Consider the following 15847-nt stretch of genomic DNA (forward strand, 5'->3'; position numbering starts at 1 on the left):
TTGAGGCGCCACGCCGATCGGACTTTTTGTATAAGGAGGTGCTGGGCGCGATAATATCCAAATGTAAGCTGAGTGCCTTCTATTCGCTACACGGCTTACTAGGATGAATGGTTTGACATTTCAAAAGAAAAAAGAAAAGGAAAAACATAAGCCACGTGCGCCTAGAGCATACTGGTTTATAGCTCACGCAAACACGGAGCCGTTAGGCAAGGCGCGCATGGCCTGGTAGCTACTGTGCCGAGTGTAGCATGTAAACCAAGTGTATTTATAGCTGTCCTTGGCGTATACTAGTTGTCGTGTGTTTTGCTGCGTGCTCTGTTTACATGGAGTGCCCGAAAAATTACACTTGGCATACGACAATACACTCGGCGTACAATGTTTTTCCTGTACTGCAGGAAGGATGGCACTCGGATATCGATCCAACAGTCTAGATGAAAGAAATTGAAAGTTAAGAAACATCAGGCATCTGGTTGCTTACCTGGCCCCAGGACAAAAAGAAACTTTGACAACTTTTTTTTATGGGCAAAAACTCTGACATCTTCAAGAACAGGATCGGGAAAACGTGTTGCTTGAAGGAATGAAAAACAACTACAATTCATTAAGCCTGTTTAGTTGGCTAAACGGCTCGCTAAACATTATGCCTCTTGCTTGCTTTCATCAGTAAGCTTCCTTGGTCAAGAGCCTAACGACATTTTTTATGTTCATAATTTAAAGATTAAATTTGTACAATTAAATATATGTACTACAAAAACTAAATTAGATCATTATTATTCATCACGGGTTGCCTATGGGTTTGTCGAGTCTTTTCTTGAAAACCCTCAGCTCACGTGGTGTATATATTCGACCGTCGGTGATGGTAGCTCCTCCTTTCGTTCCCGAGTGCATTACACCAAATTTTCTAGCACATGGGAACGAAGGAGAAGCTACCCCCACGACAACAGTTGGAATTCTTTGTCCTCTCATATATGGTGGATACTCTCCCTCACTGATTCCTCTCTGACATTTGCGACCGTCGGTGATGGTCGTTACTCCTCCTTCCCCTAGTGCATAACAAAGGTCTAGCACCCGAGAAGAAGGAGAAACGACCCCCACGACAACAGTCGGGATTCTTCGGCCTCGACAGTCTTAAAGTCAACCCGAAATATCGTTTAATTATCTTTCTAGAAAATCCAGGCCACTCGATATTTCCTACATATTCTAGCACAAGTCATGCCAAAATTCACGGAAAATTCCGGCATGATCTTTGCTAAGGACATATCGAGCACCTAAAATTTGCCGGAACAGAAATTAATCAACACTCCGGCAAAACATAGGCCACTCGGATATACATGTTTTCATCTACATAGGCTTATTTGAGCAACACAAGATATACATGTTTTTATCTACATCATATCTTATAGGACTAATATTGACATGGAGATTTGGCTGGTCTCACCTCGAGGTCGGAGGGGGTCGATGACGGGGACGACGGCGGGGATGATAGAGGGGCTCCTTGATTTCTGCAAAAACCAAAACCCTATAAGTTATCACTAATACATCCCGAATAGTATCATACATATAACATCACTAATTGCTTAAATTAAAAAAAACAACAAATGTGACATGTTCAACTAGTTCTATTAATTTAACTAGTTCTTACTAAAAATAAACTTACTATAAATAGAAATAAACTAGTTCTTTCTAAAAATAAACTAGTTCAACTAGTTATATTAATTTTCTTACTAAAAATACATTAGTTCTATTAATTCAACTAGTTCTTACTAAAACCAAACCAGTTCAACTAGTTTATTAATTTACTTACTAACTATTTTAAACACTTACTAAAAACAGTAAAAAAACTACATTATACAATAGTAAAAAACAGAAAAAAAGATGGAGGGAGGAGGAAGAAGGAGAGAGGAGGAGGAGGAGGAGGCCGGTGGGATCGGAGGAGGGAGGGTGCGGGGGGAGGAGGGGGAGGGGGCGGCCGGAGGAGGAGGAGGAGGGAGGGGGCGGGGGTGGAGGGGGAGGGGGCGGCCGGAGGAGGAGGAGGGAGGGGGCGGGGTGGAGGAGGAGGGGGCGGCCGGAGGAGGAGGAGGAAGGGGGCGGCCTGAGAAGGAGGAGGGAGGGGCGGTGGGAGGAGGGCGACCGGTGGAGGAGGGGGGAGGATGGAGTACCTCGGCGAGGAGCAGCGCGGCGGCGGCGGACGACGGGTTCAGCGCGGCCGGGCGAGAGCGAGTGAGAGTGAGAGAGTGAGTGAGAGGGAACTACACCGCGCGCTCTAGCATAAGGTAAGTTAGTAGTAGCGCATTTCAGAGAAAAGCGCTACTGCTAAGAGACGTAGCAGTAGCGCTGGCGGGGCTTACGCGCTACTGCTAAGTGTGTCTAGCCAACTGCCCCCAGTCCAAGTATAGCAGCAGCATTCTTTGGCAGAACGCGCTACTGTTAAAGTAGTAGCAGTAGCGCGGTTTATTTAAAATCGCTACTACTAAGTAGCAGTAGCGCCCTATTTTGTTCAGCGCTACTGCTAAGATACTGTGTATAAGGTGTTCCCTAGTAGTGACTAGGGTCATCTCCGCTTATAAAAGCTAGGAAACTATTAACTCTAGTTTTAAAAATCAAGATCTCAAAATCTAACTTAAAAATAACCCCTATTAATTCAGACTATTAAAAGAACTTCAATTTAGATCTCAATGAATTCAAAATAAAAAAAAATATTTTTTTCATAATTATTTTAGCTTATTTTTTAAGAACATTTTAAATCAAGAAAGGGATCATGCTTTAGGAACTGCTGAGATATTGTTTTGCTTTCATAAATTAGGAAAATGATTTCAAGTGTAACAATAATGTATGGCTTCAATTGTTTCATGCATTTTTAAATGATGTGGAGGTGAATTAGGTGTGCCATATCACAATACTATTTTGATATGGTCCAAACCATTTCCATGGCCTGAGCGGATATTATATACAGTTATAACTGTGGAGGCTGATATGGTAAGTCTCTTGGTCAAAAAGAAACCAAACCCTAGTGGGTTTCTCTCCTTCCCCCCGGCTCTCGCGTCGCCCCGAGTGGGCGACTCGGGGGCGACCAAACCCTAGCCTCCCGAGCCCCTTTCTCGTTCGCCTCCCCTTTCCCCGCCGCCACCTGAGGGCGCCGCCGGCCGCCGTGCGGCCCCAGTGATGGTGGTGGCGAGGCCCTGCTGGCCTGCATCCGCGCAGGGAGCGCTGGTTCCCAGGGCGGCGGCCCTGGATCTGGTGGGTGGCGCCGCTCTCTCCGGTGGAGGGCGCTGTGGGTGCTGGCCGTCCCTCCGGCCGTGCGGGCGGCGGTTGGACGGCGGAGGTACCTCGTTGCTGCGGGCTGCTCCGGTGGCTCCGCCAGATTGGATCTCCGGCCCCTTCCGTCTGCTCTGCATCCCCTCTCCTGTCCGGATTCAGCGCGCCCGTGCTGCAAGATCTGGCCCCTGAGGTGCGGTGGAGGGAGCTTGGAACGGGGGAATCCCCTGGTCGACTCCGCATCGACCTCGACGTCGGCGGTGCATCGGCTCCGAATCCCCTCCTGAGGGCGCGTTGAGTTTCCCTCCCTCCACCTCCCCCTCCCCTGTTTTTCCCCAGGTGAAAATCTAGGCTTTGGCCGGCTGTCGACGGCGCTCCATCGTCGTGTTCCTCCTTGGAGGCGTCGGCTAGGGGTAGGGGTTGGGTTGGGTGCCTGCAGTTCTTGGTTGGTGGCGGCTGCGGTGCAGTGCTTGCTCGGGTTTCCGGTGGTGGTGGAGATGAGGTGATGTGCCCTGCTATCCTTCAGTGGTTGCTGCCCTGCCGCGCTCGTGCTCCGCTGGCCGGTTTACGGCATCCCCATGTTGTGGCACGGCTTGGATGTAGAGGAGATGGGTTCTCCTCTCTAGCATGTGCACGTCCGGGTTGTTGCACATCCAATGTTTTCCTCCCTGCAGGCACGATCCTCCTCTACTCTGCTTGTTCGGTGCCCCGTGGATGTCTCTGTATTCGTTGTTCTGGTCTGCGATGTACCTCCGGCGGCTTGGTCTTGTTTGCTTTGTAATGGCAAGTTTGCACTTTGGTCTGCCGAAGTGTGATCTCTCTTGTAATCTTTCAGTTTTTCTCCAAGCTTTGCCTTGTAATAATCAGCACCTTGTATCCTAGCCGGTTGATGGCTTCATTAATTTGAAGTCGGGCTTTATGCCTTTCATCTAAAAAAAAACTGTGGAGGCTTATATTTGTCCAGTCAATTAGAGAGTTTACAATGCAATCTTTAGTTAGGAAATATCTATCCTTTTTTTAAAATAGTTTTGAAATTTCTTTTTGAGTATGCGATAAACATTATTTGAGTATTGAAGTGAGTCGCAACAAATATATAGCTTGAAACCAACACTTCTTTTAGAAACCCCACTAGGTCGAAATCATATTATTATTTTTTGCGAATTCAAATCATATATAGTTTGACAACATACGTGTCATAAAAGTTTATTTGTAGCATTGTATGCTTTCTATAGCATGGCACGGCTTGGTAGTGGACTATAAAGTTGTTTATATTCGTTAATGCGCGACACAAAATTTGTATGCGGCCTGCAGAGCACTCAGCAAGTCAGCATTGGTTCATTATGTTTTTTCTGACGCAACGCAGCTTGAGATACTTTCTGACGCAAGCAACTGGGACTCGTATGAGACAATCGTTGTTGACAAACCAAACCGGCCGGTCTGCATATTATAGAGAGTTAGACCATCAGTTTTGTTTCTAGTTGACTAGGCCAGAAGGGCAGGGTAGTGAGCATATTATGATATTAATCCTATTTGGAAAGATATATGGCGATTACAGGTGTCAAAAAAAATTAAACACTTTGCTTGAAAGGAGCTACATGGAGTCCTACCCAGTTATGAAGTTTTGGCATCCCGACAACTTGTTCGCCACAATGCTGATGTTATTTGGTGGGTGACGAGAACTTGTAGAACTGTCTCTTCAAACGTCGCCGTGAGAAACAAGTGTGGTCTCAGCTGGGACTTCTAGATGCCATTCAAAGAGCAACTGATGATGACAGATCAAGCTTAGTCACTATGGCCGGTGCAGGCCTTGACGCTTATTTGCGGTGTGGGCTTCTCGGTGGTCGTCGATGGTGGAGTCGGAGTCGCCCTCGTGGAGGTGTGATGACGGCCGGACTGCAACCTCGACGACGCTTTTCTCCTCGGCGGCGTGTGTGCGTTATTGTGCGGGTGGCCAGGTCGCCCTGTGTGTCCTGCATGGGCATGTTGTAACGGTTTTTATCCGATTTTCCGTTAATTAACCAGGCAACTCTCTTCTTCTTTATTAAGGAGATGAGGCAAAACTTTTGCCTCCATTTCAAAAGAAAAAGAAAACTATGGAGATCATCAAAGCTTGGTGTTGTTTCGGATGGACTACCTGTGCACGAACTGACTATTGTGGCAGCTTGGTACCTTTGGTAGCAACGACGACACTTGTGAAAGGAATCACAATTCAAACTCCAGAGAAAACAACACGGTCTATTCGTGTCCGAGCTACCAATTTACATCAGATGTATCCAATGCTGCCGACTTGGAAGAAAGAACCTATGTGACAAAAAGTCAAAAACCGTCTTATGGAGTGGTCAAGGTAAACGGAGGGGCATTATTTCATATTGACACTTTATCTGAAGCTTGCGGTATTGTTGTGCGTGCAGTACTAACTTGGTTTCTTTCATATACCAGAATTGTTGATTCGCAAAGCTTATGACAATTAGAAATGGAATGAACTTGTTGGCAAATTTGGGTGCAAAACTGTGAAAGTTGAATCTGATTGCTCGTTTCTTGTGGAGGCAATTAACCAAATGCACTCTTATCTAGGACTAGACATTGCATTGGTTTCTGAATGCAAACACTAGCTTGTCAATGAACTTTGCCAAAATATCATTTAAACACCGTTTCCGAGAGGCTAATCAGGTAGCGGATGAGCTAGCTAAGCATTCTTTTAGAACTAGATCTTCGGCTTCTTGGGATGATGTAATCGCCGACTTCATTTCTCATTTACTTGTAAATGACATGACCAGGAATAAAGTTGATTTGCTGTGAAAAACCAAAACCGGGGCATCCATGCTAACAAAAGGGAGTAACAGGATGGGCGAGAATAATTGGATCTAATTAAAATAAAAAGCGCCTAGAACTCAGCTGATTGAGAAATAGTTTGGTTTCAATCGCCCATGTGTTTGCCTCCTTTTGTTTCCCCGCCCTTAGTTGCCTTATCCCTTTTTATGGTTTGAGGCTTTTGTTTTTCTCTATTACTGGGTGTTATGTTGGGTGCGCCTATGTCTCGTTTGTAGCAAGACAGAAGGCTGCCTCGCCCGTGTGCGCAATATAGATGGTCGGTAGCGGCCCGGCCAAGTATACACATGGCTTGGTCGCCATGGTACTGACATCATTCTAAGTTTGTTTTTACTTCCTTCTTCTTTTTCTTTTGATTTATATTTTAAATGAACATATTTATAAAAATGTAAATTACTTAGGAAAATTTGAAAACCGTGAATTCAAAAATGTTAGCACAGTATTAAAGAAATGTTAGTGCAACTAAAAAATGTTGATAGCTTTAAAAAAATCACGACAAAGAAAAATATTTCTACGTTGGAAAAACTGTATATAATTTTTTTTTCCAAAATTTTTATACAATGTACAAATATGTTGACATCTTAAAAAAATGTTCATGACAACAATTTCTTTTCTACATTTCAAAAAATTGTATGTAAATTATTTGAAACGTGCTAATACAATGTAAATAAAAATAAAAACAATGTGCGTGAACATTGAAAGAAATATTCCCACATTTCAAAAAAAGTGTGGTCCTCCCCCTACAGGAAGATCCAAGGCTTTGGTGTGAACCTCCCCCTTCCGGTGCCCTCGACCCAACTCATGCTAGGAGTTGGCCTCTCTTTGGCTTTGTCATGATACTATGACCAACTAAAAAATAGGCAAGGCGTAAAAGTCACAAGGGGCGATCTCTTTAGACCATTCCGTAGAAAGATCCATGGCTTCGCCGCGAACCTCCCCTGTTCCAGTGCCCACGAATCATCTCGTGCTAGGAGTTGGCCTCTCTTTGGGTATATCATGATCCTATGACCCATTCAAACAAAATCAAGGAGTAAAAGTCACCAGGGGTGGCTCCTTCCGAAAAAAATGATGGGCTAGACGTCACGAGGCCCGCTAAAGAGGGGATACGAAATTACGTGAGGAAGTGTTGGAACCATTCCCCCTTTTGCATGTGATCCTACCACGCGTATGCAAGGGGTGATGTGATGAGAAGAGGTCAATACACGACTTTTAAGCCGTAGAGGGAGGGAGGGAGGGAGGGGGAGCGGGAGAGGGGGGGAGGGAGAGGGAGAGGGAGAGAGAGAGAGGTGTCCATTAGACGAAACAAGTACTACATGAGTACGAGAAATATTAGACACATGCAAGCATAGAATACATTGCATCGATAGATATAGTAATTAACTTTTACAACCATAATAATATTATTTCATGCATACTAGAGTATCCACACACACACACACACACACACACACACAGTGGTATCGAAGTAACAACTCCGGTGTATGTGCGGCGAGATGACTTCGCCTGGAGGTGCGATGAGCGACATAGGGCAGCGGGGCATGGTGCGGTGGCCTCCGAGACATAGCCGAGGATACGAATCGGCTGATTCGGGTGGTTTCCTGGCACTGACACCGGGCCAGCCTAGGCTACCTCCGGGATTGCATCAGTGGGAATGCGAGAGCTGTAGTCTTTCGAGCGCCATGACTGATGGACATCATCGAACATTGCCTCATCCATTGCTCGGAGAAGGACCACCATTCCAATGGCTAAGTCATCATATGTGTTAATCATCCACCACCGCTCCTCTTCGGCAACAAATATGATCACGTACTCCGCTCCCCCCACCATATCCTTTGAGGTATCATATTAGGGAGCGATCTTCTTCATCCTCCTCAATTTGGCGGCATCGCCTGCCGCAGGCGACTCAAACACCCTGTTCCATCCCCTGCTGTTATCCATCTTCACGAAACCATACAAAGATGTCAGTATTCGTAAGAAAAAACTAAAACAACATGTAAGATATATAGCACTATATACCACACATATGAAAGATAGCATTTGCAAATATTTACACACATATCCACATTTTAACAAAAATAGCAAATTTTTGCTGGTAACTTTTTTTTAATTTCTTTTCATTTTCTTTCTCTTTTATTTTCTTTCATTTTTCAATTAATCTTGCAAAACTCTACTACATACACATCAATCGACCAATATCTATACAAATTAAAATGATATAACCTCATCTCCTCTCGTCTCACACTCCCAATTAATCATACAAAGCATTCTGCACACATTTCCTCTGAAGCTCATCCATAGTAATTTATAAGACAGAAAATGAAAATAAAAACATGCATACCATCCATTAGCCACATATCATCCATATATATATATATGTATGTATGTATATACATATATATATATATATATATATATATATATATATATATATAAATATGCGTGTCATCCATCCATATATATTATCCATATCATCCATATCAAATTTCCATATCTATATCATCCATCATCCATATATATCCAAACCCTAAACCTAGCTAGCTAGATCCATAACCATAGCATGCAGTCATACATATACACCATATATATCTATTTCCATATCATCCATATTAACCTCCTAGGTGATCCATCGTAACCATATGCAATTTCCATATGAAAATAGTGCTAATTAAAAAAAATTGAGCTAGCTCACCTCGGTGGGATGTGGGAGGTCGGCCGGCGTCAGTTGGGCCGATGATGGAGTTGGTGGTGATGACCGGTGTAGAGGTGGTGGAGCCTGGCGATGGAGGCTACGGTAACGGCCGGGATGGAAGTGCTGGCGATGGTGCATTTGTAGGCAGCAGATCGATGGCGGCTGTGCAACCGACGGCGAGCTCGGGCAGGCGACGAAGGGTTGAGGTGGAGGAGGGCCGCAGGGTTGACATGGTGGGGGCATCACGCAGGTACATGGGCGTGAGAATATCCAAATGTAAGCCGATTGTGCTTTATATCGGCTACTGAGCTTACGTGGAGATGAAGGGTTTGGCATTTAAAAAAACAAAAGGAAAACATAAGCCGCATATGCCACTAGAGCATACTCGGCTTATAGTTCACACAGACACACAACCGTTAGGCAAGGCGAGTATGACCACGTGGCAGCTACTTTGCGGAGTGTAGCATTTAACCCGAGTGTTTTTCTCGAATATGACGAGATCTACTTTTAAGCCAAGTGTATTTATAGCTGTTCTTGGCGTACAATTGTCTAAGCTGAGGGCCCTGTAATTGTCGTGTGTGTTTTGCAGTGTGTTCGGTTTACATGGTGGTAAGCCGAGTGCCCGAAAAATTACACTTGGCATATATCAATATACTCGGCGTACAATGTTTTTGGGAGGATGGCACTCGGATATCGATCCAACGGTTCACATGAAAGCAATTTGAAAGTAAAAAAACATCAGGCATCTGTTGCATAACTGGTCCCAATATCACGGACGAAAACTTTGTCATCTTTTTTGTTTTGAATTGAATTGATGACGGGCGAAAACTCGGACATCTTTAAGAACAGGAATCGGGTTAGCTAATCGGCTCGTTAAACATTATGCCACTTGCTTGCTTTCAATAGGCTTCCTTGGTGAAGAGCCTGACGTCTCTCCAGCGCGACTCCATCAGGTGCGAGGGGGCCGTCTGAGTGTACACACCGAACTTGAAGTAGTGTATGTCGCCGCCGCGTCCCGCTACGCGCAGCCGCTCCTGGCCATCGATGAACACGGTGAGCGTCCCTGCGCCGCCGACGTCATGGATCACGTTGAGCCTGAACCACCGGTCGTAGATGCCTCCGTCGACCACCCGCGTCCAGTCGTCATAGTACACCAGCGCGCCGCTGTAGACGTGCAGCATCAGCGTCGTCGCGTGCTTCGCCGCGCCGAACACCTGCATGATGGACACCCCTGTCGTGCCCGAGGGCACGTAGGCGTACCCCTCGAACTGCCACACGCCTGAGCTGTAGTTTTGCTGCGCCACGGGTTAATTGACAAATTAATACCGCGTATGGATAATGGACTAGTAGACTGAGGTTGATTATAATTACCATGCGGATTTCTGTTCGTGGCTTGGCGTGGCTGGCTGGGCTATGAGGCTTGTCAGTGCAGTACACCCACATCCGCCGCATGCCATTCACGAGCTCGTACCGCTGATCCAGCGGCACGTCGTACGGACTCTGCACCGGGAGCTGAGCATCGGCGAGTGGCACGGTGATGAAGCCGGTGGTCGGGTCGCACGCCGCGGCGTTGGCGCCCTGCGTGGCGCATGACAGTGCCAGGAGGAGGAGCGGCATAGACAGTCTGTGTAAGTTGGGAGCCATTTTGCTAGTTAGCTAAGCAAGCTCCTAATGAAGCAAGCCTCTGATCGATGTGTGTGTGTATATATGCAGTTATGCACACAATGTGCGTATAGGTTTGTAGAACTCAGCCTTGTGTTGCGATGGATAAATTATGAATTTTCGGATTCTTAATGTTGAAGTGCACCTGTGCATGTTACAAGCCTGAAATCTAAACTCAAGCAAACGATAAACTTACAAAACTAGATACACTACAGTTTCCTAGATAGAGCATAATTCCGAGGATATTCCGAATGTGTTTTGACCATGTCTACCAGGTTTTTTTTGACATCCATATCTACCAGGTCAACACTACATAAAACAACAAGAAACAAATAATTGGCTTTTTAATTATCAATCTTCCAAGAATTAATTTTTTTTTTGAACATTCAAACTAAAATCAGTTTCCGTTTCAATGAATTCAAACTGCAATTTTGAGTTCTTTTATCTTCAAATCTCAATTACTATCAACTTCATGATGTAATTTTTAGTTAGGAAATATTTGAGATGTGGGAAACATATATATTTGAGTATTGAAGGTTTTTTAATACAGTACAAACGCAAACACTCATCCATATGAATGCACACACACTCTGCCCATATGAGCACTTTGGAGATACCGAGCCAGCACTTCACCTTGAGATTGAGGAAGTCGCGACAGACGCCTTCGTAGTCAAAGGAAAAGTCTCCTCCCAATGAACACACATCACCGAAAGACATGAAATAAATTAAGAAAAATACGACCGCCAATGCCAAATTTAAGACTTGAATCCTAGTGAGCTGGTTCGACCATAAGAAACCTAACCATTTAAGCTATGCTCAGTTCACATTTGAGTAGTGAAGTTAGTATGCGACAAATATATAGCTTGAAACTAACACTTCTTTTAGAAGCCCCCGCTAGTTCGAAATCATATTTTTGACAGCATACGTGTCATCAAAGTGTACTTGTAGCATTTGGGAGCATTGTATTTCTATAGCACGACACGGACTGGTAGTGGAAGCAGACACACTACAAAAGTTGTTTATAGAGTTGTTTGTATTCGTTGGTGGGCGGAAGAAAAATTGCATGCGGCCAGCAGAGCACCCAGCGTGGGTTCATTATTTTACTTGGACGCGACACCGCTTGAGATATTTCTATGTCAAGTTGGCTTGCATTATTGTCTTGTGGAGTGGTAAAAGTGGACCAACACCAAGCGGGACTTGTATGAGACGATCGTTCTTGACAAGCCAAACCGGCCTATACGTGCTAATAAAAAGGAGGATCGGGACGGCGGATCAGGACGGCAGAGAGTAAGTGGATAAAATTAAAATAGACTAGACAATATATCGTGCATTGTTGTTTGAACTTTCTTAAATTAAATGTATTATAAGGACATGTTTGCTTGCTATCCTGGGAGGTTCACGCTGGCCTGGACTACGCCTCACATGTGTCGGATTGGTGTCGTGGGAAAATAGGGGCTAGTTTGGTGAGAATGGATTTTTGAAACATGGGTGCATTGGAGGACTTTATTTTAAATAGTTTAAGAATCACATTTAAAATTTCAAAAAAAAATCCCGAAAAGAATTCTACATGATCATATGGATGGATATTGCACACGTGTGAAGTTTGGTGATGAGATAAGTAAACATGTGAGCTATGCAAAAATGACAAAATGACTTTGGCGATGAAATTATTGTCGAGCATGATGTTGTGCGGCTTGATGTCAAAGTGGAGAATCTGATGTCATAGCCCTGATGCAGGTAATTGATACCCCTGACAATGCCCAGAGCGATATCGTTGAGCTTGTCCCAAGAGAAAGTCTTCTCAGCCGAGAAGTTGTACTTGTTGAGGGAACCTCATGGCATGTACTCGTAAACCAATACTCTTCCAATTTCCTCGGAGCAAAACCCAACTAGACGCACTACATTGACGTGGTGGATCGTGCTGATGATGGAAACCTCAATGATGAAGTCATCTCCGTTGCAGCTGGAGCCAGAGTTCAACATCTTGACGGCCACATGAACATCATCAAGCAGCACACCCTTAAACACGGCGCCGAAACCTCCATGGCCCAGCTTGTCTGAAAACCGGTTTGTGGTTGTAGCGATATCTGTGTAGGCATACCTCGTCGGGCCGACAATCTACTGCATCCGATTGTATTTACTCAGTTGTTATTTATAGTTGTGTGCATATATCTTATAATCATAATTTGCATTATATAATCATATATACATGATGTATGGAGACTTTATTTGCTAATTAAAATTACATTTTTTTATGTTTATGCGTTCATATTTTCATGATATGTGATATATATTGGCAACATATTTATATTACTATGTTATAGTTGGTATGACCATTGTACCTCATTCGCACACGGGCCTCTGTAACGCTAGGGCCAGCCCTGCCAACCAGAAGGAAGAATCATCATAGTTGATGGTGGTGACCAGGTAAGTTGTCGTGTTGATCTGGATCCTGGCATGGTCGTCATCGCTGCAGGAGAGCTTGTACGACGGGACGCTGCACTCGAGTGGATCCCTTTGCTGCCGGAAAGGGTACCCAAGGTCTTGGAGGTGGCCACAACGGAAAGGAGGACTGGAGGCATGCGCATCTGCTACAAGCACCGCAAGATGCACGCACAAGGCCATGGATTGCAATGTAGCATGATGACCATGGACCATGCACCCGCCATGAAAAGAGGCTTGGGAGGCGGTTGTGCTCGGGCTGGGTGTCTAGGAGGATCGATTTGACCACATGCAATGCCAATATTATGTTAGTAAAAAGTGAATGCTAACATGGAGTAAACAGAGAAAACAGAGAAGAATAATAATGGTGATGAGAAGATAAACTAGAGTTGATAATGGTACCACATAGTGGTTATCTACTTCAAGAGCTTCACAATATTTTTGAATGCCATCTTCTGTATTGCTTGCAAGCTTCAAGCTATAGTTCCAAGATTGTTCAATAGAATAGTGAGGAGTTCACGGTAGCTTTAAAGGAAGGATCAGCAGTTCGGGCTTTTGTATGTATGCCCGTTCCACATAGTTTTTCTCCATTAGAAATTAAAAGTGTAAAACACAATAGCTACAGTAAAGCAAAAAAAAAACTTAAGAGCATTTTTTACAGTACGGACTAACAGTTTTTGACAGAGGTCATAGGGGGCTACTGATGCGTAGCTGTGGAATCTCACTGTGGGGAGCAGCGCAGACGGATTGACAGCCTCTCGGGCCCACGACGGTGTGCAGACGATGCAACGAATCACTGCCTCGAGCACCTCGTCGTTCAAGAGCATGGGAAGCCAGCGATACTACATACTGTAGTTAATTAATTGAAAACACTTCTACTGTTGCATCAGTGCTTTAATCTAAGAAGAACTCAGATTTAGTTTTTTTGGTTTATAACGTTGTACAGTTTTCTGGCAATAGGAGATATAAACAACAGTAAATTTTCATAGAAGTTCTCTCTCACAGTCACAGCACTATCTTGCTTCAATCCTAAAAGATTTTTTTTCTTTCTCTGAATCCGTCACACAGCTTCTCCTGCTCAAAAAGTTTACTTCTCCTTGGGAGTACACATTTTTCTCATTATTTCTCTCTCTCTCTCTCTGTGTGTCACAGCCTGCTGCACTGACCTAGAGAAGCGTCATCACATGGAGCGGTGCATGCGAGAACAAAAGACCAGCCCCTCCTGCCTAGAAACCTAGTAGGCCCTACTATCATCCTAGACTGCTAAACAGGTGTCCCAATGCTAAGTACCATGCATGGCTCCAAAACGCGTTGTCACATGCACGAATCTTCAGGAACCTGGACGGATGGGATATAGGGTACCGTGGAGCTCGAGCTAGGATAGAACTTTGCGCTCTGGCTGTTACACAGCGATGACGGCGGAATTAGGCTTTGACCCCAACCTGTCATCGCATTTCCATGTATTTGAGTTCGACCCCAACTTCATTGGAATGGAGGTTTATTCATCTGAAAGTGCGAGATGGGTTCATAAGGAGAAGGGCTATAACGAGCATATCACTCTCACTTATCTTAATAAGCTAGCAATCTTTCTTATCGACTATCTGCATTTTCCTGCTTTTGGCTGTGAGTCATCCCATTGTGTAGTTACGGTGGACACAGAGGGGGAAACATGGACGAAGTTTCGTTTCCCTCGTGGTTTGACCGTTTGAGTGGTGGTTTTATTGAGCAATCGCATGCATGCTTGTATTATGCCAGTTTTCACACAAAGAGAGATGGCGTTGTGGTTCAAATTTCAATATATGCTATGGAGGACTATGATAGCACAGAATGGATGCTGAAGCACAGCTTTGAAACTTCATGCGTATTTGGAGACAAACATGTTTTCCTTTACGAGCATTTTGATTTAATCACAATTCACCCGGATTGTAACTTGATCATTTCCGCAATGGGGAGGACCAAATTTATCTGCTATAATATGGAAAGTCAGCAAACCGAAGTGATCTGCAACCGAAAAGTGGCAATCCGCCATTTCTGCATTATGTGCCACTGTACTCAGAGTTACATAGTTTGCCGGAGCTGTAGTTTTGCTGTGCCACAGGTTAATTGACACGACACGGTGTTAATGGACGAATTAATACTGCGCATGGATAATGGATTAGTACTGGGGATGATTAATTACCATGCGGATTTCTGTTCGTGGCTTGGCGTGGCTGGCTGGGCTATGAGGCTTGTCAGTGCAGTACACCCACATCCGCCGCATGCCATTCACGAGCTCGTACCGCTGTTCCAGCGGCACGTCGTACGGCCTCTGCACCGGGAGCTGAGCATCGGTGAGTAGCACGGTGATGAAGCCGGTGGTCGGGTCGCACGCCGCGGCGTTGGCGCCCTGCGTGGCGCATGACAGTGCCAGGAGGAGGATGAGGAGGTGGAACGGCATAGACAGTCCGTGTAAGTTGGGAGCCATTTTGCTAGTTAGCTAAGAGCATCTCCAGCCGTTGGCCTCCAGGGGCGCCTAAAATCGCCGTCTGGGATGACCCGGCACAAAAAATGGGCCTGGGGCGAGTTGGTCCCCAGCCGCCGCCCCAGGTGCGTTAAAAAAATAAAAATGTATAGTAAATTTAGGCAAAGTTCGCGAAGTTCGGTTAAACACGACAAATTTCGGCAAACTTACGCATATATTAGACATGTTCGCGGATTTTCATTACATACATAGCAAATATATAAACTAATCTAAAAAAAACTGGCTGAACGCCGAGTAGTCGCCGTCGTCGCCGCCATCGTCGGCCTTCTCCTCCTTGACTCGGGCGCCCCTGCTGGACCCCTCCCTGGCAGGTGGCGGCGGCGGCGTGTCGTCGTCGTCGTCCCTTTCGTCGATGATGACAACTCCTCCTTCGCCGCGGCCTCGGCGGCGCTGCGCGAAGCGCCGCAGGGCGGCGCACTGGCGCTCCCTCGCCATCTTCAGGGAGTCTTGGC

General features: G+C 45.2%; 1 protein-coding gene across 1 annotated transcript; it reads right to left on the reverse strand.

Annotated features, from left to right (window-relative positions):
• Positions 1–9669: 9669 nt before the first annotated feature.
• LOC123158382 (citrate-binding protein-like) lies at positions 9670–15311 on the reverse strand. Its single transcript, XM_044576396.1, has 2 exons — positions 15054–15311; positions 9670–10065 (listed from the first exon to the last, which is right to left on the reverse strand). Exons 1-2 carry the CDS (start codon positions 15309–15311, stop codon positions 9670–9672), a joined length of 654 nt encoding a protein of 217 aa, XP_044432331.1.
• Between the last annotated feature and the right edge of the window lie 536 nt (positions 15312–15847).

This window comes from Triticum aestivum, chromosome 7B (assembly GCF_018294505.1).
Source record: "Triticum aestivum cultivar Chinese Spring chromosome 7B, IWGSC CS RefSeq v2.1, whole genome shotgun sequence".
NCBI lineage: Eukaryota > Viridiplantae > Streptophyta > Magnoliopsida > Poales > Poaceae > Triticum > Triticum aestivum.

Bases quoted from the DNA above. Each gene is read 5' to 3' on its own strand.
- LOC123158382 (XM_044576396.1), bottom strand. From the start codon at position 15,311: ATGCCGTTCCACCTCCTCATCCTCCTCCTGGCACTGTCATGCGCCACG. The intron at 10,066-15,053 runs GTAATTAATCAT...CCCGTGGCGCAG, and splicing joins CACGAACAGAAATCCGCATG to CAAAACTACAGCTCAGGCGT.